The sequence below is a fragment of the Rhinopithecus roxellana genome, chromosome 12 (genome assembly GCF_007565055.1).
Source record: "Rhinopithecus roxellana isolate Shanxi Qingling chromosome 12, ASM756505v1, whole genome shotgun sequence".
Taxonomy (NCBI): domain Eukaryota; kingdom Metazoa; phylum Chordata; class Mammalia; order Primates; family Cercopithecidae; genus Rhinopithecus; species Rhinopithecus roxellana.
The window spans coordinates 45517518-45539135 of NC_044560.1; the positions used below are offsets into that span (position 1 = coordinate 45517518).

Sequence of the window (21618 nt, forward strand, 5' to 3'; positions counted from 1 at the left end):
CCACCTTAGCCTCCCCACAAAAAAATGTTTTAAGAGAAAAGAGAAACTATAGTCTGGGTAAAATATTGGCTGGGCATGGTGGCTCACACCTATAATCCCAGCACTTTGGGAGGCTGGGGCAGGCAGATCACTTGAGCTCAGGAGTTCAAGACCAGCCTGAGCAACATGACAAAACCCTATATTGACAAAAAATACAAAAATTAGCCAGGTGTCATGATGCACGCCTGTAATTTCAGCTACTCGGGAGGCTGAGGCGGCAGAATCGCTGCACCAAGGAGGCGGAGGTTACAATGAGCCAACGTCGTGCCATTGCACTTTAGCCTGGACCACGAGAGTGAAACCTTGTCTCCACAGAAAAAAAAAGACTTACAAAACATATATATGTGTCTGTGTGCATATACATCCATATGTAAGAGCTACAGGCCAGGCACAGTGGCTCATGCCTGTAATCCCAGCACTTTGGGAGGCCGAGGCAGGCAGATCATGAGGTCAGGAGTTCAAGACCAGCCTGACCAACATGGTGAAACTTTGTCTCTACTAAAAATACAAAAATTAGCTGGGCGTTATGGCGTGCACCTGTAATCCCAGCTACTTAGGAGGCTGAGGCAGGAGAATCACTTGAACCTGAGAGGCGGAGGTTACAATGAGCCAAGATTGCACCACTGCACTCCAGCCTGGGCGACAGAGCTTTTTTTTTTTTCTGAAAACAAAGCTACGATATACACAGACACATACACATTTACTCTCTACATACACATTTACTACATACACATATATATACAGATATTTATATATATGTGTGCCTGTGTACATCCATGTATGTCTGTGTATATATACATTTACTATATATAGACACACAAATACATAGGTATGCATAAAATACCTATACATTTGTGTGTCTGTGTATATACACATTTACTACATACACACACATATAAATATATATAAATATCCATATATGTATCTGCGTATATAGTAAATGTGTAAGTAGAGAGTAAAGGTGTGTCTGTGTATATATATGTGTTGGTGTATATCATAGCTCTTACAACTATTATTATTATTGTCTCATTTTTCTCTTTATCTCTTTTTCCTATGACCGTTTTTCACTAACATAAGTTATTTTTCCACAACCAAATAATTTGTCCAGCTAATTGTATAACCTACTCTCTGGTCACTCTCTCCTCATCCTTTTTGTTCCTATCTTTTATGCAACTCAAATACAATACTTATAATAACCATGCTCTATGACACCAAGTCTGTTGCACAAGTTTCTGCACTCTATAATACCTTCTCCACTTCATTTGCCTAGAAAATTCTGACTCATCCTTCAAACCTTGAATGCAAACATCTTTCCTGAAGTTTCTTCTAATGCATCCTGATCATTCACTTCTCTATTAACTCTGTACCTCACACATACTCCTACATTATAATTATCACTCTGTGTTGTGACCATGTAACTATTAAAATGTGGGCCCTCTGGCTGAGTGCGGTGGCTCACACCTGTAATCCCAGAACTTTGGGAGGCCAAGGCGGGTGGATCACGAGACCTGCCTGGCCAGCATGGTGAAACCCCATCTCCACTAAAAATATAAAAATTAGCCAGGCATAATCACGTGCGTCTGTAATCCCAGCTACTCAGGAGCCTGAGGTAGAACTGCTTGAACCCAGGAGGCAGAGGTTACAGTGAGCCGAGATTGTGCCACTGCACTCCAGCCTGGGTGACAGAGTGAGGCTCCATCTCAAAAAAATAAAATAAAATAAAATAAAATAAAATAAAATAAAATAAAATAAAATGTGGGCCCTCTGAGTACTGGATATTTGCTTTGTATTTTTAGAACCTAACACAGTGCCTGGAACATGAGACGTGCTAAATAGGTACCTGCAGAGTTATATTTAAGCCAATCTACCACACCAGGACCATACTCCATCAGTTCCCCCTCCCTCATTCCCAATCTTATTCTTGTCCACTGATCGCTTCCCTTTAATCTAGTAATATGCTTCTCTACACTAAACAGACTCCACCCCTCCCTTGAAGTGCTAGCTCATTTTCCTCTTCAATGTATAATACAGAATCATTTCTCAATTTGTCATCTTACCTGTTAGAACACATTTTTGCTTTCTCATATCACAAAGAGCATGCTTCTAGTTAGCTCTTATCCATATTCTTTCTATTAGAATTGGACATTTAAATGTATTTTCTCCACCATATCAAAAAGGCCTGAAATTCTTTTCTGTCCTGGTCAGAAAATGATAAACTTTTCTCCAAACAAACATCTGTTCAAAGGAAAATTTCCTTTTCTTTTAAACAGTAAAAATGTATTACCTGAATAAGAATTAAGAGACACTGTCCACCGTACTGTTAGTCCTATTAAGACCACTATTGTCATCAAGTACCATTTCTCCATAGTTCTTCAAATTTAGGGAGGGGAAGAAAACACAGCACCAGTGCCAGAGTACTTTTAAAACGTGGTCAATCACTTCTTTTCTTGTTCAGAGAAATGTTATCACTTCTTGAAATGTTATCGATTCTTCGCAATTAGGAGTTTGAGAGGATTTTAATGATGCTTGGTTTCCAAATAGTCAAAAACTGATTATGTCTATGTAGAAGTATCCTAAGGGAAAAAAGATACCAAGATTTAGCTGAGTACAGTACCTACAACAATGAACCCAGTAAACCAAGTAGAAGGATAGAGAATTCGAGGGGAGGGGTAGTGGGAAGGAAAGTTAAGGAAAGGTGGTATTTCAAGTTCCTTATTTCCTAGTCCTTTAGTTGGGAATATACATCAAAAGGTGGATCTCCCTATTAAATGGGACTCAATATGTCTAAAAATATAGTAAAGATTTACTCTCACAACGGAATATTTCTGAGAGAAGAAAAACAACACATATGTAGATAATGACACAGTCAATTCTATCTAGAACATGTTCACCTACAGGTAAATATAAAACCACAACGGTAGACAAAGGGGTGATTTATCTTTGGTACAGCAAGAAAGAGGAATTTCGTCTTTGTATTTAGTTTGGGAAAGTCTTCCAATAAATAATTTCTCTAGTTTGGTTTTTACTTTTCTTCCAAAATATACTTGCATTAACCACACCAACTTTCCATCTTAAGAGAAATGAGCCTTTGTAAGAATCATTAAGAATAGCCCCAAATCATGAGAAAAAAATACAAAAGCAGTTAAAATCAATTAACCACTTACTTTTTTTTTTTTTTTTTTTTTTTTACAGTTTTCCTTAGGTTGGGGTTTTAAAGTAAGAAGCAAATTGATGCTGGTCGCGGTGGCTCATGCCTGTAACCCTAGCACTTTGGGAAGCCGAGGTGGGCAGATCACCTGAGGTTAGGAGTTTGAGACCAGCCTAACCAATATGGTGAAACCCCATCTCTACTAAAAATACAAAATTAGCCAGGTATGGTGGCGCTTGCCTGTTAATACCAGCTATTTGGAAGGCTGAGGAAGGAGAATCACTTCAACCCAGGAGGTGAGGGTTGCAGTGAGCCAAGATCGTGCCATTGCACTCTAGCCTGGGCAACAAGGGCGAAACTCTACCTCAAAAAAAAAGCAAATTGACAAAATTGACATTTGCCTCTTCTCTTTGAAAAATGTTGGACCATTTTAACCACAGGATACACTTTAAATATATTCAGAAAATAGAATAAATCAACTAAAAAATTTAGGGCAAAATTGGTACATTCCACCTAATGATCTAAAATTATTTTATTTTGTTTATTTTTTCTATTTTTTTGAGATGGAGCTTTGCTCTTGTTGTCCAGGCTGGAGTGCAATGACACAATCTCGGCTCACTGCAACCTCCACCTCCTGGGTTCAAGTGACTCTCTTGCCTCAGCCTCCCGAGTAGCCGGGATTACAGGCGCCTGCTACCACGCCCGCTAATTTTTGTATTTTTAGTAGAGATGGGGTTTCACCAGGTTGGCCAGGCTGATCTTGAACTCCTGACCTCAGGTGATCCGCCCACCTTGGTCTCCCAAAGTGCTGGGATTACAGGCATAAGCCACCGCAGCCAGCCCTAATTATTTTCTTACTTAAAATAAAAACATCATGGGATAACTCCAGAACTGATTGGAATGGCTAATCTTTTGTCATTCATGCCATATCTCAAATCATCCCCTCAGAAAGATCATCCCTGACTATCCTACTAAAGTTTCCTCCCCTTACTGTTTGTATCATTACCTTCAATTTGCTTCCTAATTCTTTTCACTATCAGGAACTGTATTTTCACATGACATGGTGCAATCTCACACACAAAATTTTCAGTATAAATGCTGGACACCAAAGAATACATATCATATGGTTCCATGAAAGGTTCATAAGTAGGCAAAACTAATCTATGGTGTTAAAAGTCAGGAAAGAGGTTACCTTTGGGGAGGAAAGAAGGGATGGTGGTTGGGAGGGGTGCCTATAGAGTTCTTCTGAAATGCTGTGAATCTTGCTTCTTTTTTTTTGAGACGGAGTCTCGCTCTGTCGCCCAGGCTGGAGTGCAGTGGCCGGATCTCGGCTCACTACAAGCTCCGCCTCCCGGGTTCACGCCATTCTCCTGCCTCAGCCTCCCGAGTGGCTGGGACTACAGGCGCCCGCCACCTCGCCCGGCTAGTTTTTTGTATTTTTTAGTAGAGACGGGGTTTCACCGTGTTAGCCAGGATGGTCTCGATCTGCTGACCTCGTGATCCGCCCGTCTCGGCCTCCCAAAGTGCTGGGATTACAGGCTTGAGCCACCGCGCCCGGCCGAATCTTGCTTCTTGATTTGAGTAGCAGTTAGGAAATGTGTTGACTTTAGGATAAATTAACAAGTTACAACTTATAATTTGTGTACAGTATTTTTCTCTATGTTATATTCCAATTTAAAAAGCATAAAAGGGGCTGGGCGCAGTGGCTCACCCCTGTAATCCCAGAGCTTTGGGAGGCCAAGGCAGGTGGATCACCTGAGGTCGGAGTTCGAGACCAGCCTGGTCAACATGGTGAAACCCCATCCCTACTAAAAATACAAAAATTAGCTGGGTGTGGTGACTAGTTCCTGTAATCCCAGCTACTCGGGAGGCTAAGGCAGGAGAATCGCTTGAACCCGGGAGGCAGAGGTTGCAGTGAGCTGAGATCGCGCCACTGCTCTCCAGCCTGGGCGACAGTGCAAGATTCCATCTCAATTTAAAAAAAAAAAAAAAAGTGTAAAAGGTAATTACTTGGATGTGTCGACTAGAGTAAAGGCTCCCTATGAGCACGGACCCTCCTGTCTTAGTCGTTGCTCTCTGTTCCCCACTTGTAGAACAGTGTTAGCAGAAGGCAGGTACCCAAGAAGTACTTGCTGAATGGAGCTGTGTGCATCTGTGTGCGCGAAGCGGGGAGGTACCTAATTTTACTGATCCCTGTGTGGTTAAAGATATTATGCGAGGTTTTTAACCACTCTCTTCTCCTTAAACAGAAAAAGGGTTATTTGCGACTTTTTCCACCTGTAAATCAGAATACAGTAACTTTCTAACCCATTCACTGGCCACGAAGTTGCTAGGCAGGCAGTGGAGGCGCTTTTCGTCATCCTTTGCCCTGACGGTGCATCTGGACAAACGCCAAGCCCGCCGCCGTCCACACCCCAGAGCCGACTTTGCTCCTTTTAATCTGAAAGGTCCTTCCACCGCAGTGGACACAACACCGTGGAGTGCAGCTACGCCCGGCGAGCATATGGAGCGAAAGGGATCCCTTCTCACGTTTCTCCGCCCCTCCTCTTGAGGGCCAAGCCCTCAGAAGCGCAAGGACAAGAGTGACAGGACTGCCCTAGCCTGCAAGTGCCACCACTATCACCGCGTCCCCTCATCCGACCCCCAAGCGACCCTGCAGGAAGGGCTGGGGAGGCCTCGCGTCCGGTCCCTGGGAGTGGAGCCGAGCTGAGAGCCGGGTCGCCAGCTCTGCGCCGCCTCGTGGCGCGTTGCGAGCCCCCGGCACCTCCCCACATTGGCCCGGGGTCCGGAACCCCGGGGATCCCATGATCTTACCCCGCCGCCCGCCGACCGCTGGGATTCGCGCCTGCAGCGGGTTCCAGGAAGGCGCCTGCGCGCTCACCCCCGCGGCGCACTGCCCCTCCCGCCTTCCGCCTCCGTGTACCCGCGCACCGCCCGCGCGCCGGGTGCGGGAGCGAGCCCGTCAAGCGTGAGGGGAGGGGCGGGCAACCTGGACTGGAGAAGAGGTGGCCGGCTTAGGAGGCAGGGCAAGAGCCGCTGGAACCCGAGAGGTCCCCAGCCCCGGGTTAGGCTAGGGGCAGGTGGAAAGCCCCTTGCTCTTCTTTCCTGGGATAGTGGCCAAGGCCAGAACGGCTGCTTAGCCAACGGATTCCTGTCAGGGGCGGGTCCTGGCTTGCTGCACTGAGCAGAGAGCATTGGCCGGTCCTCACCACTGGGCAGTAGGGCTTCCTCTGGGCCTGTGCCCTCGAGGAGCCGGAAAGCCAACCTGTTTCACTTTCTTCCAGCCACAAGCCTGCGAAGAAGAAGACTGGGCAGTCCCCTCAAGTAAGAAACATTGAACCATTTTCGAGAAAATCCAACCATTTTCGAGAGCCTGTGCGTTGTGCAAAAGGACCGCCCTGCCCTCACTACACGTGCCCCAGGGGGCAGCTTGAATCACCTGGTCCCAAACTTGCCAAAAATACCTATCTAGTAAGTTAGCAAGACCTGCACACTTTTCCTTTTGCATTGATCCCTTCCTTTTCAGTTCCACTATTTCCATCTCAGTCTAGGCCCCTGTCCAATCATGCATGGAGGGCTGTGATGATTTTTACTTGCTTCCTTTGTTCAGAGAGTGCCCTCATTCCCCACTAATGAATCTTGCCATTCTACATAAGCCAACCCCTATAATTTGTAAGTGTTAGCAAATATTTGGCTATGACTATGGCTTTCTACTGAGTCTGAACAACTTCTCTCTGGGCCTCAGTTTCTTCAACTGTGAAAGGAATCAGTAGGGCTAGGTGAACTTCCAGGTCTAAAATATGATTATATCTAAAAGACCATCAACACCGGGAATATGGAAAAATATAGCCAGGTCCCTGCCCTCAAGGCATTTAATTCTCATTGGAAAGACATTTTTATGTGTAAAAGGATAAAAAGCTATAGAAGGGAACACATACTAAATGTTACATTACTTATATATGCACTAAGCCCTGTAGGAGTTAGGAGAAGAGGGTTCACTGTAAACTGCAAACCATCAGGAAATGCTTTTCCTGGAGGAGTCAGCTGAGCTTTGAAGGAAAGCCTGGCTGGATAAGCCCAGAGAATGAGAGTAGGAATCTAGACAAAGGAAATGGTTCAAGCCAAATATTGTGGCAGCTGAAAAGTGTAGAACATTTCCTCCAGTTTAGATGGTGGGTGATGAAGCTGGAAAGGACTGATAATTGTAGAGAGCCTTGAATACCAGGCTGTGGTGTCTGGAATGTATCCAGTGATCAGTAAGGGGCTATTAAATGACTTTTAGCAGGGAGTCAAGTGTACAATACAGTGTTAGAGAAAACTTAAAGTGGTGAAAATGGATCAGATGAATCATAGGGAGACTATAGCAGTTCATGCATGATTAGACAAGGGCTTGGACTGAGATGGCAATAGTGGAACTGGAAAGGGAGAGATCAATGCAAGAAGAAATATGTACGGGTGTTTTATTTTTATTTTTTATTTTTTTCTGAGACGGAGTTTTGCTCTTGTTCTCTTGTTGCCCAGGCTGGAGTGCAATGGCACGATCTCGGCTCACCGCAACCTCCACCTCCCAGGTTCAAAGCGATTCTCCTGCCTCAGCCTCCCAAGTAGCTGGGACTACAGGCCCACACCACTACGCCTGGCTAATTTTTTTGTATTTTCGGTAGAAGTGGGGTTTCACCACGTTGGCCAGGCTGGTCTCAAACTCCTGACCTCAAGCAATCTGCCCACCTTAGCCTCCCAAAGTGAGCCACTGCTCCTGGCCTAGAAGTAAAGTATTGATATACATTCAGGATTTATTTTATTGAATTATTGGAAGGAAGAAAGGAAAAAAGAAAGAAGGGTGGGAGGGAATGAAGAAAGGAGAGAGGGAAGAAAGGAAATTAAAAGTAGGTCAGGCGCAGTAGCTGATGCCTGGAATCTCAGCCTTTTGGGAGGCCGAGGTGGGCAGATCACTTGAGGCCAGGAGTTAGAGACCAGCCTGGCCACCATGGTGAAACCCCATCTCTATTAAAAATACAAGGCCGGGCATGGTGGCTCACGCCTATAATCCCAGCACTTTGGGAGGCCGAGGCGGGCGGATCACCAGGTCAGGAGATCGAGACCATCCTGGCTAACACGGTGAAACCCTGTCTCTACTAAAAATACAAAAGATTAGCCAGGCGTGGTGGTGGTTGCCTGTAGTCCCAGCTACTCAGGAGGCTGAGGCAGGAGAATGGCATGAACCTGGGAGACGGAGATTGCAGTGAGCCGAGATCATGCCACTGTACTCCAGCCTGGGTGACAGAGCGAGACTCCGTCTCAAAACAAACAAACAAACAAACAAACAAAAATTAGCTGGGTGTGGTGGCGTGCATCTACAATCTCAGCTACTCAGCAGGCTGAGGTATGAGAATTGCTTGAACCTGGGAGGCAGAGATGTCAGTGAGCCAAGATCACCCCACCACTGTACTCCAACTTGGGAGACAGAGCAAGACTTCATCAAGAAAAAAACCAATTCAGTTTTAAGTTGATTCCAATTTGGTTCCTCCAAATATGAGGTTGGTTTCTGAAGTTCCAAAAGAGATTCCTCTCATCTGTGAGTCTATTCTGTGTTTTGAAACAAGGGTGATCGTGTGTGTGTGTGTGTGTGTGTGTGTGTGTGTGTGTGTGAAAGAAAGGGAGAGGGAAGGGGAAGGGAAGAAGTTTCAAAATAATGAGTTGGTTTATTAGCTTCCCCATTGGTGACAATTTTTTTTAAAAGTATCATAAACTCATGGAGCATGTGACAGACAATTCACATTTGATGTGTTTCAATCCAGTGTAGTTACTGTGCTTACTGGTGTTCAGTGTGTCTCACGGCTAGTGGGAGTCTCTTTAAGTTGGCTCCTGAGTCCTATTGACATGACCTAGCAGTCTTTACTTGGATCATAGTTTCCTTGCTTTCTGGTATAACAAGATGTTCCAGGTTTATTTTTGTATGTTTATTTTCCAAACCTGTAATTAGCTATTTCTTCAAGAACCCTGGTTCCTTTTAGCAGCAAACGGTATTTCAAGACCACAACCTATATGCTGAGGATGCTCATTGCTATTGGATTGGTTTTTGGTTTTAGTCCTTTCTGTGGAAAGAGCTAAGAAATATGCTCGCCCTCCCTCCCCTTTCTTCCTTCCTTCCTTCCTTCCTTCCTTCCTTCCTTCCTTCCTTCCTTCCTTCCTTCCTTCCTTCCTTCCTTCCTTCCTTCCTTCCTTTCCTTCCTTTCCTTCGTTTCCTTCGTTTCCTTCATTTCTTCCTTTTTTGAGACAGAGTCTGGCTCTGTTGCCCTGGCTGGAGTGCAGTGGTACGATCTCAGCTCACTGCAACCTCCACCTCCTAGATTCAAGCAATTATCCTGCCTCAGCCTCCTGAGTAGCTGGGATTATAGGTGCCCACCACCATGCCCAGTTTATTTTTGTATTTTTAGTCGAGACGGGGTTTCTCTATTGGCCAAGCTGGTCTCAAACTCCTGAGCTCAAGTGATTCACCCACCTCAGCCTCCCAAAGTCCTGGGATTATGGGCATGAGCCACCACACCAGACCTAAAAATGAATTGTTTTCTACTGTGAAGAGTGGTTTTGACTTCTATTGTTTAAATGACACAAATCAAGTTAAATTTATAATTACTTGTGAATATATTCATTCAACAAATATTTATTGACTAAATAGCCTGCCCTTAAGGAGCTTACACCAGTAATTTATACACAGTCCAGTAGAATATAATCATTGTTATTTTACTGTCAATTTCAGATGCCAGCTGGAATTATTCTCATATATATACAAACATACAGATGTTTCAACCATATATGTGTATATAATCATACATATAAGAATAAGTTTGTTTATATGGACCATAAAAAAATACATGTGACATCTTTACAGATAAAAAGAGTTCTTTAATGTGACAATATAATGTATTCGTTGGTTCATGGACCCCCAAACCTCCAAGGAGTGTCACAAACCTACATCTCTCTCAGCCCAGGATCTCGAATTTAATTTTAAATCTATGATGTATAGTATAACTTAGCCCAATGCATTTTGGGACAATTATAAACATCCATAATTCCCAATAGTGAATAACACTGTTGGGTCAGTGCTTAAGCAGATTTGTAAAGCCAATGTGATAACACAAATGCTGCTTTATTACTTTATCTTCAGTGTCTTTCACAACTGAGTGGATTGTCACACTCTATTATGTGGCACACAGATCCATTGGCTTAGAGTTATCATGGTACTTGTCTAAAATGGTCTTTGAAAATGAAAATTTGGGCTAAACATAAAGGAAGCAACCTGCCAGTAAGAACTATTCAAATCAAAAATTCTTCCCGAGGGAAATGGTAAGAACTCCATTTAAAATCATATAAATCAAGATAGTAGGAGGTTCCAACTTATAAAATTTACAGTAAATACATCAAGATTTAAAGCCAGATTTTGAAACAGATTTTTATTTATAGTAAGGGATCAAAGTCTTTGCCAGTGAAACAGGGTAAAACACAAAATAAAGTCTTTTCTTCTTACTTGAGTTTTTGTTTTTGTTCACCAAAGTTATAAAAGATTGCCAAACTAAAAATAAATCTGAGGAGAGGGGCAGGACACAAAATATGTAGGATGTGATTTTTGTATCACTGTTTTGTTTGATAGTAGGTTTGGGGTTTAGTTTTAATGAGAAAGGAGACAGCAGATATTGTCAAGACAGCACTCTGCATCTAGAAACATAGATTTAAAAATCTAAATGAGATACCACATGTGCCCAATAATAGTAGCTACTACATATCACCGGAATGATTCTCATAAAATGAAGGAAAGAACCTGGGTGCTTTAATGGTGTAAAGGAAAATAATCCTTCCTGGATATGTAGTGAATATAGGTTTGTAAAAACTCTATCTATAAAAAGTTATTTTCTATAATTGATGGAGTTAGTTTTCTGGAATAATAGCTGAACTGAACAGAACTAAACTGTTATTGAATCTACAGTAGTCACTTAAGCAAAAGAAATAACCTCTAAGTGCCTTTTCTCATCCAGGATTTCTTTAGGATCCAGAGAAGAGAGCTTAGAGGAGGAAAGCATCTTCTCCCTTCAACTGTAGCATCCAAGTCTACAACCCATGAAAGTATATGATGGCTGGACACAGTGGCTCGCACCTGTAATCCCAACACTTTGGGAGGCTGAGGTGGGAGGATTGCTTGAGCCCAGGAGATGAAAACCAGCCCGGGCAATATAGTGAGATCTCATCTCTATTAAGTTAAAAACAAACGAAAAAAAATTTAATTTAAAAAGAGAAAGTATAGTATGAGAAGAAATTTTAAAATAAAAAAACATTATTTCAAAGCCCCTATCCAAAGCTGTTGTGGAATATTGTTGTGGTGTTTACTTTTAAAATACTGGAGTGCTTGTTCTTTATAACTATTCCTGGGAAAGATGGAACTACTGCATTACCCTAGGTAAACATTTGGGCTGATTGGAAGGGCGGGGCCAGAAAGTACTAAATCCTATTCAAAGAAATGAGAGGGGCTGGAAAAGTGTGAACATTCTCCAAAATAGACCCCAGTGAAACATAATTACAGTTCATCAGATACTCTGCATTTTCTTCTCCGAAGAATTCTACAGAACATTGTGGTTTAAATGAAATGCATCAAAGCTGGTATCTACTTATATTAGACACTAATTTGACTCCTTGGTTTGTTCTCTGCTAGAAGCTTTCTGGTTGTGTATACTTCGCTTCCCAAATGAATTTTCCCTAGAGGCATCAGGGAAGCAGAAAACCTTTCTCTGGAGGCTCCTCTTCTAATTTTTGCCTCTTACCTTTTGTAAAATAGTTCCTTTAAGCTATTTCACAGTGTGAGATTTAATTACATTCTGGGTTGCTCTTTTCTGGTCCTTACTTGCTGCTACTGATTTGATCGAAACCCCCATGTAGAGATTTTTACTGAGTCCTGAGATCTAAGACATCCAAATCAAATTTTGGAAAACCTTGTGTTCTTAATAAAGTTCTCTACTTTCTCAGCACGCTTATCTTACATTGAATTAATAAAGTTTTGGTAGTTGTTTAAATAGATTAAATGTCACACTTTAAATAGAAAGAGAAGGCTCTACCTAACTGACCTATTTTTCATCTGTGATTTAGAAAAAGGCAAGATTAGCATGGATATTGCATTTTCAAGGACCTTACCACTATTAAATAGACTGTTAAGTGCATTTTATGGCTGAAGAGTCTGTTCCCAGTTCAGTCTACAAGACGTGCTAAGTTCATCTCTACCTGCTACATTGAACATTCACTGACTAAAATACTTTGTGTGGATCTAATACCTATGCTCTGTATCTTTTAAGTACGTAACTCTAAATATTTTAGGACTAGTAAAACGTAATTCAGTAACAGTCCTAAGAATACGTATTGTCCCTCAAGAAAAATATAGTGTTTGTGTTTATCCAATGATAGATGTCCTTTGCTCCATTAGCACCCGCATATCATAAGTGACCGGAGGTTGAAAAATAATACAGGCACTCATAAAATGAGAGTCTTATTTAAATCAAGAAAGCAAGAATAGCTAATTAAAACTCCATCCTCACATTGACTCAACTTGTTCTCAGGGTTTCAAGGCTATGAGAGAAGTAGTTTATGGACCTATATTCCAAACTGAACAGAATAGGTATTTTACCATTCATTCTTACTGACATTCAGGCAAATTTTAGTTTTTTTTTTTTTTTTTTTTTTTTTTTTTTAGGGGAACTTCTGCCTAGCCATTTTACCTTCTTTTAAGGTGGTTTTTGAACACAAAAGAAAGTGCCAGTGAATGAATGTGAGAAAAAAAAAAAAATATATATATATATATGTATATAAATTAAGAAATGATTTTCCTGTATGTCCCTCTCTTTTATCAAAGTACATACCTATCCTACTTTGTCAGAAAATCCAAAAAGAAGCAAGTCTCATTTAAAGAGAATTCTGTTCAAAGGACTGCTTGCCTGTTTTTGCCTACTTGGCATGCCAGAACTATGATTTTAATTGTTTGGTAGGCTCCATCTAAACCAGATACTCATACATAGTAGTAATTAAATAGATTCTTCAATTCAGAATTTTATGAACCAAAAGATAGATTCTCTTGGATGGGTATGGGGAAACTACCTGTTCTGAGGGCCCCAACAGCCCAGACATGCATCCTAAGTATTTAAGCTGTATAAGTTCCCCAACTTTAACTTTGTGAGGAAATCTTACAGACCACACGAACTATAGAGTCTTTCCGTTCTTCCTTTCTGCCGCAAATCACGGAATAGCCTTTCCCACTCTGCCCAGTTGGCATTACTATAATCTTTCTTGTATACCCTCATTCCACTTTGCTAATACCTCCCTTATGGCATCTAATTCATTCCTCTTTGTGTTGTAATTAGGTCTATACATGTTTGCCTGCAACTAGACTTTAAGCTTCTTTTTTTTTTTTTTTTTTTTTTTTTTTTTTTTTTTTTTTTTTTTTTTTTGAGACGGAGTCTTGCTCTGCCGCCCAGGCTGAAGTGCAGTGGCCGGCTCTCAGCTCACTGCAAGCTCCGCCTCCCGGGTTCACGCCATTCTCCTGTCTCAGCCTCCCGAGTAGCTGGGACTACAGGCGCCCGCCTCGTCGCCCGGCTAGTTTTTTGTATTTTTTAGTAGAGACGGGGTTTCACCGTATTAGCCAGGATGGTCTCGATCTCCTGACCTCATGATCCGCCCGTCTCGGCCTCCCAAAGTGCTGGGATTACAGGCTTGAGCCACCGCGCCCGGCGACTTTAAGCTTCTTAAGAGGAGGGTTCATGTTTTCTTTCCTATATTCTTTCCAGTTTTCAGCACACAATAATAACCAAGATTATATTAATTAAAGACTAAACAGACCTGTTAGAGAATTCCTAAGTTCTCAGTGGGAGCAATAAGGATTACGTAAATATACTTGACAGTACGTTTTGGATTTAAAAATATGCCAAAAAGGGCCGGGCGCGGTGGCTCAAACCTGTAATCCCAGCACTTTGGGAGGCCGAGACGGGCGGATCACGAGGTCAGGAGATCAAGACCATCCTGGCTAACACGGTGAAACCCCGTCTCTACTAAAAATACAAAAACTAGCCGGGCGAGGTGGCGGGCGCCTGTAGTCCCAGCTACTAGGGAGGCTGAGGCAGGAGAATGGCGTGAACCCGGGAGGCGGAGCTTGCAGTGAGCTGAGATCTGGCCACTGCACTCCAGTCCGGGCTACAGAGCGAGACTCCGCCTCAAAAAAAAAAAAAAAAAAAAATGCCAAAAGGAAAAATAACCTAGACTCATTTAAACAATTTTGTAAAGCAATTTTGATCAGTGTATTTATGATTCAGTAAATTATTCATTCCACAGATACACTAAGACTAGATTTCCTAAAAAAAAGAAAAACTAGCACTGAGACCAGATAACATAGATTCCTGTTTTGCTTTTCTCAGAATTGCTTGGACTATTTCTTTAGTTTCTTTCCTTTGTTTGTTTGAGATAGAATCTTTGAAGTTAGTTCTCACTCATAAGTGGGAGTTGAACAATGAGAACATATGGACACAGGGAGGGGAACATCACACACCTGTTGGGGTGTGGGGGGCAAGGGGAGGGATAGCATTAGGAGAAATACCTAATGTAGATGACGGGTTGATGGGTGCAGCAAACCGCCATGGCACATGCATACCTATGTAACAAACCTGCATGTTCTGCATATGTATCCCAGAACTTAAAGTATAATAGTAATTAAAAAGAATCTTTGAAGTCAATAGAATCTTAAGTTCTTAACTCGAAGAACAGTAGGACTACAAAACTGCTGTCAAGTTTTCTTAATCAAAGATCACTAATAAGCTTTGTTTGAAAAAGAAAACCCTACTGTGGAATTAAAAGCACGAGATTAGAAGTCAGAAGACCTGGTTTTCTTCCTGGTGCTGCTACTGACTGTGTTACGTTCTCCAAACACTTCAGCTTTCTGGGCCTCAGTTTCCTTACTTATAAACTTTGGAGGTTTCATACTCAATAATCTCAAAGGTTCTACCCAATTCTTAAAATCCTGTGATCCTGTGAATTTATTACAAATAGCATTCATTGTGTGTGTGTGTGTGTGTGTGTGTCAGCATCTCCCTCTGTCACCCATGCTGGAGACATACAGTAGCAACCTCGATCATCCTGGGCTCAGCTGATCCTCCTATGTCAGCCTCTGGAGTAGCTGGGACAACAGACACACACCACCACACCCAGCTAATTTTGTATTTTTTGTAGAGATGGGGTTTCATTGTGTTGCCCAGGCTGGTCTTGAATTCTTGGGCTGCAATGAGCTGTGATTACCCTACTGCACTGTAGACTGGGTGACAGATACAGACTTTGTCTCAAAAAAAATAGAATAAAGTTACACTAGCTTTTGGGTAGGCAAAACAACTGATGACCACTAGAGAAGGAGATATATAGAGAGACACCTTTTATTGGGCACTTACTATGCTTTAGTCACCAGGCTAAGCCATTTGTATTCATTCAAAAAATAATTACTGAGAACCTACTACAGGCTAAGCATGAGAACAAGAAAGATATGGTCCCTGTTCCCACAGGACTCAAATTTAAAGAGAATTTCTAATTATCCTTCAAAACCATATGAGGTATGTGTTTTGTTTATTGCTGCCTAATAGATTTTAAAAACAAAATGACATGTAGCATAGACTGCTTAAGTGACTTGCTCAAAGGCACATGGTAGTGGGTAGCAGAGCTAGAACCCAACATTTATGTGAGAGGTTAGCCTCATTTAACACATACCCTGCAGGTATAGTAATTAAAAAGAATCTTTGAAGTCAATAGAATCTTAAGTTGATAAGAGACAGGTGAGAGGGACAGCATTTTCCCGTGACCTACATGACCAAGTCTATCCAAGGGAGTGCTGAAGACCCAGACAGGGCACCCCAACCAAGTTAAAATGAATATCATGGACGTAGAGAAATACATATGTGAAAGAAGGAAGACAGACCCCTGTATTTTGCAGCAGTAAAGGAGAATGTGGAGACCAGTTATATATTTCATTTCTAGCACAAATGAGTCCTCAGCCTCCCTCTTTCCCCCTTTCCTCATCACCTCTTCTTCCCCTTAATCATTAAGTTACAGAACCTAAGAGCTAGAAGATGATTTAGGGAGCATATAGCCAAAACCTCTTGGTAATCCAATGACAGCCAAGGTCTCCCTGCCTCTTAAGACCTGGTAGGATTGACTCAATCCCCCATTCCAACTCCTGTGGAAAACACAGTACCCTTCTCAACCTCTCTGAAAAGACCTAGGGGCTTCTCATGACAGTTGCTTCTGGCTCCAACTACTTTGTATTCTAAGTTCTTGGTCTTTAGTCTATATTTCTGCTCCTTCATCTCAGCCTTGTTGTCAATTCAACATGTAGCTAAACCCTTTTATACAAAGATCAATATATTAATCTCTTATGCCTCATTTTGTACTGAGGATAAAATTGAGGAGTGGAGGAGTTATAAGACATGCCCAAGATGACTCAGCTGGCGAGGGGCAGGGCTGGGCCAAGAAGTCAGGTCTTGCTGGGCGTGGTGGCTCAAGCCTGTAATCCCAGCACTTTGGGAGGCCGAGGCGGGTGGATCACGAGGTCAGGAGATCGAGACCACCCTGGCTAACACGGTGAAACCCCGTCTCTACTAAAAATACAAAAAACTAGCCGTGTGTGGTGGTGGGCGCCTGTAGTCCCAGCTACTCGGGAGGCTGAGGCAGGAGAATGGCGTGAACCCGGGAGGCAGAGCTTGCAGTGAGCCAAGATCACACCACTGCACTCCAGCCCGGGCGACAGCGAGACTCGGTCTCAAAAAAAAAAAAAAAAAAAAAAAAAAAGAGGTCAGGTCTTCTTTCCACTTCATCATTCTTCCAGTCATCAGGTACCTTTGTATAGCTCAGGCAGGAGAAGAAACTTGGCCATTCTTTGGCCAATAAATGCAATTCTAAGAATTTTCCCCAGGTCTTTACTACTTATTAATTAGTAATCTATTTTAGTCAGCTTTGGCTGCCATAACAAAATACCATAGACTGGATGGCTTAAACAACAGAAATTACTTTTCTCACTGTGCTGGAGGCCAAAAGTCCCAGATCAACGTTCAGCAAGTTTGGGCCTTGGTGAGAGCTCTCTTCCTGGCTTGTAGAGGGCTGTCTTCTCACTGTGTCCTCACAAGGCCTTTCCTTGCTTGATAAAGAGAGGGAGGGAGGGAAGGAGAGGGAGAGGGGGAGAAGGCGTGAGGGAGAGAAGGAGAGAGTTAGAGGGAGGGAGAGAGAGACAGAGTGATTGATTGATCGATTGATTTCCTCCTCTTCTTATAAGGCCACCAGGCTCATCATATTAAGGCCTCACTCTTATGATATTTAATCATCTCCTAAAGATGTAATCTTCAAATACAGTCACTTTGGGTGCTGGAACTGGGAAGAAACAATTCAATCCATAGGACAGTCCTATTAAAAGTTAGAGAGGGAAAACAATGTGTCTTGTCAGAAAATATTCTCACCCACCTTCTCAATTCTTAGTGAAGTTTTAACTAGGGAAATAAAGAACTGTGGGTAAATTTTTAGGTTTCATTAGTAAGGCAAAATAACTTGCAAATTGGCTGGGTGCAGTGGCTCACGCCTGTAATCCCAACACTTCAGGAGGCTGAGGTGGGCAGATCACATGGGGTCAGGAGTTAGAGAACAGCCTGGCCAACATGAAACCCCATCCCTACCAAAAATACAAAAATTTGCTGGGCATGGTGGTGCATACCTGTAATCCCAGCTGCTTGGGAGGCTGAGGCAGTACAATCCCTTGAACCAGGAGGTGGAGGTTGTAGTGATCTGAGATTGTGCCACTGCACTTCAGCCTGGGTGACAAAGCGAGACTCCATCTCAAACAAAACAAAATAAAACTTGCAAATCACCTAACAATCCTTGAGTGCCTATGACGTGCCCAGCATCATTATAGCACCTTACATATATTAACTAATTTCATCCTTACAACCATCTTATTATGTAGATACTATTTCAGTTCCCATTTTGCAGATGAAGAAATGGAACTAGTCCAACATCACACAGCTAATAAGGGGCAAGGCTAGGATTCAAACCCAAACAGTCTGGCTCTTGAGCCTATGCTTTTAACTATAACTCCATGTTGCTTATATTTCACTTCCAGTTTCCTGGGGCAAATAAACATGGTTATACAAAACAAATGGAAAGTGCTATGTATGAATTATCCTTTACATAGTTTACTCATATAAAGTGCTTAAAATAATAATTTTAAATTAAAAAGCAAAAAATAGGAACAAATAGCTTGGGCAATATAGTTAGACCTCACCTCTGCAAAAAATTTAACAATTAGCCAGGCGTGGTGATGTGCACCTGTAGATCTAGCTACTCAGGAGGCCAACTGGGAGGATCGCTTGAGCCTGGGAGTTCGAGACCAGCCTTAACAAAATAATGAGCCGGGCGCGGTGGCTCAAGCCTGTAATCCCAGCACTTTGGGAGGCCGAGACGGGTGGATCACGAGGGCAGGAGATCGAGACCATCCTGGCTAACACCGTGAAACCCCGTCTCTACTAAAAAATACAAAAAACTAGCCGGGCGAGGTGGCGGGCGCCTATAGTCCCAGCTACTCGGGAGGCTGAGGCAGGAGAATGGCATAAACCTGGGAGGCAGAGCTTGCAGTGAGCTGAGATCCGGCCACTGCACTCCAGCCTGGGTGATAGAGCGAGACTCCGTCTCAAAAAAAAAAAAAAAAAAAAAAAAAAAAAAAAAAAAATGAGATCCTGTCTCTACAAAAAATAAAATAAAAAATTAGCTGGATATGATGGCACATGCCTGTAGTCCAAGCTACTCAGGTTGCTGAAATGGGAGGATTGCTTGAGTCCTGTAGGTCAAGGCTGTAGTGAGCTGTGATTGCATCACTGCACTCCAGCCTAGGCAACAGAGCAAGACTCTGTCTCAAAAATAAAAAAGGAACTATTGAAAATTATAGTCAACTCAAGTCAGCAAGGGCAGTTCCTAAAAATTTTAGAAGTTCCAGCTATTTATGTCATATGTAGTAGGGACACTGAAAGATTGCCAAGCCTTGCATGTATTAGTAGAATGCTGAATTCTTAATATAACATAACAATACTGCATTTATTTTACAAATATCAAGTATAATTGGAAACAGAAGAACCCTCCCAAGTAGGGTGACCAACTGTTTGCCTGGGACTTTCTTTCAGTCCAGAGAATTTCTGTCTTCTCTGGAACCAGAAATAACTTTAGCAAACATGTTTTTCATTTATTTTTGCTTGTTCTGAGACAGTCTTGCTCTGTTGCCCAGGCTGGAGTCCAGTGGCTTGATCTTGGCGCACTGCAACCTCTGCCTCCCGGGTTAAAGTGATTCTCCTGCCTCTACCTCCTGAGTAGCTGGGACTATAAGTATGTGCCACCATGCCCAGCTAATTTTTTTGTATTTTTAGTAGAGAAGGGGTTTTGTCATGTTGGCCAGGCTGGTCTTGAACTCCTGACCTCAGGTGATCAGCCCACCTTGGCCTCCCCACGTGCTGGGATTTTAGATGTTTTTATTTTTACTTTTCGGCCAGGTCTTTGGTTTTTAGTGCCCAAAAGCCAAAAATTTAACTTATTTTGTTTCTTATGGCCTCCCTTTCCTGAGGCATTGGATGACAAGTTCTAGTTTGAACTGGAGAGAGGGATGAGGTTGGAAAAAAAAAAAGCATTGCACATCAAGAGCTACCTCACCTTATCCCACCCCCAAGCCCCAGTCCAAATAGTCACAGGAAAGCACAATTCTCCTTCGCTGTCAAATCCGGAGGTACTTTTATCCCAACTGTGGAAATCAGCCTGGATTAGGGCAAGTTCCAGATACTGTCATCAGCTTCTTCCTGATTCTTTCTCTCTCTCCTCCCCAAGGCCAGGCATCGTTATATAATTTGATCAGGTGAAACTCTTCACCTGTTGTTCCAAATCAGTTGTTAATGACATAAACTTTGACTCTGCGTACTTTGGTTTTTGACAGGCAAAGAACCGTTTCTTTCAAAAAGCCTTCCTTTCCAAAGAATTCCCTTTGTCATGAACTTCAAAATGTCTGTTTTAAAACTAAAAAACTAGGCTTGGTGCAGTGGTGCATGTCTGTAATCCCAATGCTTTGGGAAGCTGAGGTGGGAGAATGGTTTGAGGCCAGGAGTTCAAGACCAGCCTGGGTGAGACCCTGTCTCTACAAAAGAATTTAAAAATTAGCTGGGTGTGGTGGTGCACATCTGTAGTCCTAGTTACTCAAGAGGCTGAGTCAGGAGGATTGCTTACACCCAGGAGTTTGAGGTTACAATGAGTGACAATTGTGCCACTGCAAACTAAGCAGACTTTTTCCTCTATGAATTTCTGCTAAAACAAACAATAATAGCTTAATATTCATTATATTTTATAATAATAGTACTACCTCATAAGGTTTTGGTCACAATTAAAGGAGTTAATATGTATTCAGTGCCTAGTGCCACTTAGCATTCTACAAGTGTTTGTTCGCCAAGCACTGTTGCAAATGCCCTGCCTGTAACTACCTCACTTAGTCCCACAACAACTTCACAAGGTAGGAACTGTTATAATCCTCTTGTTTCAGATGAGAACACTAAATCACAGTAAGGTTGCTCAGGTCACACAGCTAGTAGGTGACAGGGATGGATTTCAAGCCCAGGCAGTCAGGCTCCAGACCTTGTCTGCTCTGCTATATGGCTTCTGCCTCTCAAGAGGAAATAAAGGAGTCACAAGAAATTCCAAGAAAGGAATCAAATGTTAGCATTATTTTTCTTTCTTTTATTTTGAGACAGGGTCTTGCTGTCACCCAGGCTGCAGGGTCTTGCTCTGTCACCCAGGCTGGAGTGCAGTGGTGTGATTATAGCTCACTGCAGCCTCAAACCCCTTAGAGCTCAAGCAATCCTCCCACCTCAGCCCCACCAAGTAGCTGGGACCACAAGTGCCTGCTACCACACCCAGCTAATTTTGTTTAATTTTTGTAGAGACGAGGTCTCTCTATGTTGCCCAGACTGGACTCAAACTCCTGAGCTAAAGGGACTATCCTGCCTTGGCCTCCCAAAGCACTGGAATTATAGGCATGTGCCACTACACCCAGCAGAATGTTAGCATTTCAAAATTTTACTGCAACACTCTACTTTGAAATGCATCAGAAAAGTAAGATGGACTGATGGATGGATCAAATGATAAAAGGATAGATCGGTTATGTAATAAAGCATATGTATTAGGCCAGGCGCAGTGGCTCACACCTATAATCCCTGCACTTTGGGAGGCTGAGGTGGATGGATCACTTGAGGTCAGGAGTTGGAGACCAGCCTGGCCAACATGGTGAAACCCCATCTCTACTAAGAATACAAAAATTAGTCGACATGGTGGCATGCGCCTGTAATCCCAGCTAC

The 21618-nt window shown here is 42.6% G+C and overlaps 1 protein-coding gene across 2 annotated transcripts in view; it reads right to left on the reverse strand.

Annotated features, from left to right (window-relative positions):
• The window catches only part of ALG6 (ALG6 alpha-1,3-glucosyltransferase), a 70822-nt gene extending 64723 nt beyond the window's left edge, over positions 1-6099 (reverse strand). The window contains exons 1-2 of one of the 2 annotated variants that reach the window (XM_030913146.1): positions 6002-6099; positions 2324-2612 (exon numbers count right to left, since the gene is read on the reverse strand). In XM_030913146.1, coding sequence (XP_030769006.1) covers positions 2324-2405 — 82 coding nt within the window. In that variant the 5' untranslated portion in view covers positions 2406-2612; positions 6002-6099. Of the gene's footprint in view, positions 1-2323; positions 2613-6001 lie in introns of those variants that run through there. The other variant, XM_030913147.1, reaches the window with a different exon arrangement.
• Positions 6100-21618: the final 15519 nt, after the last annotated feature.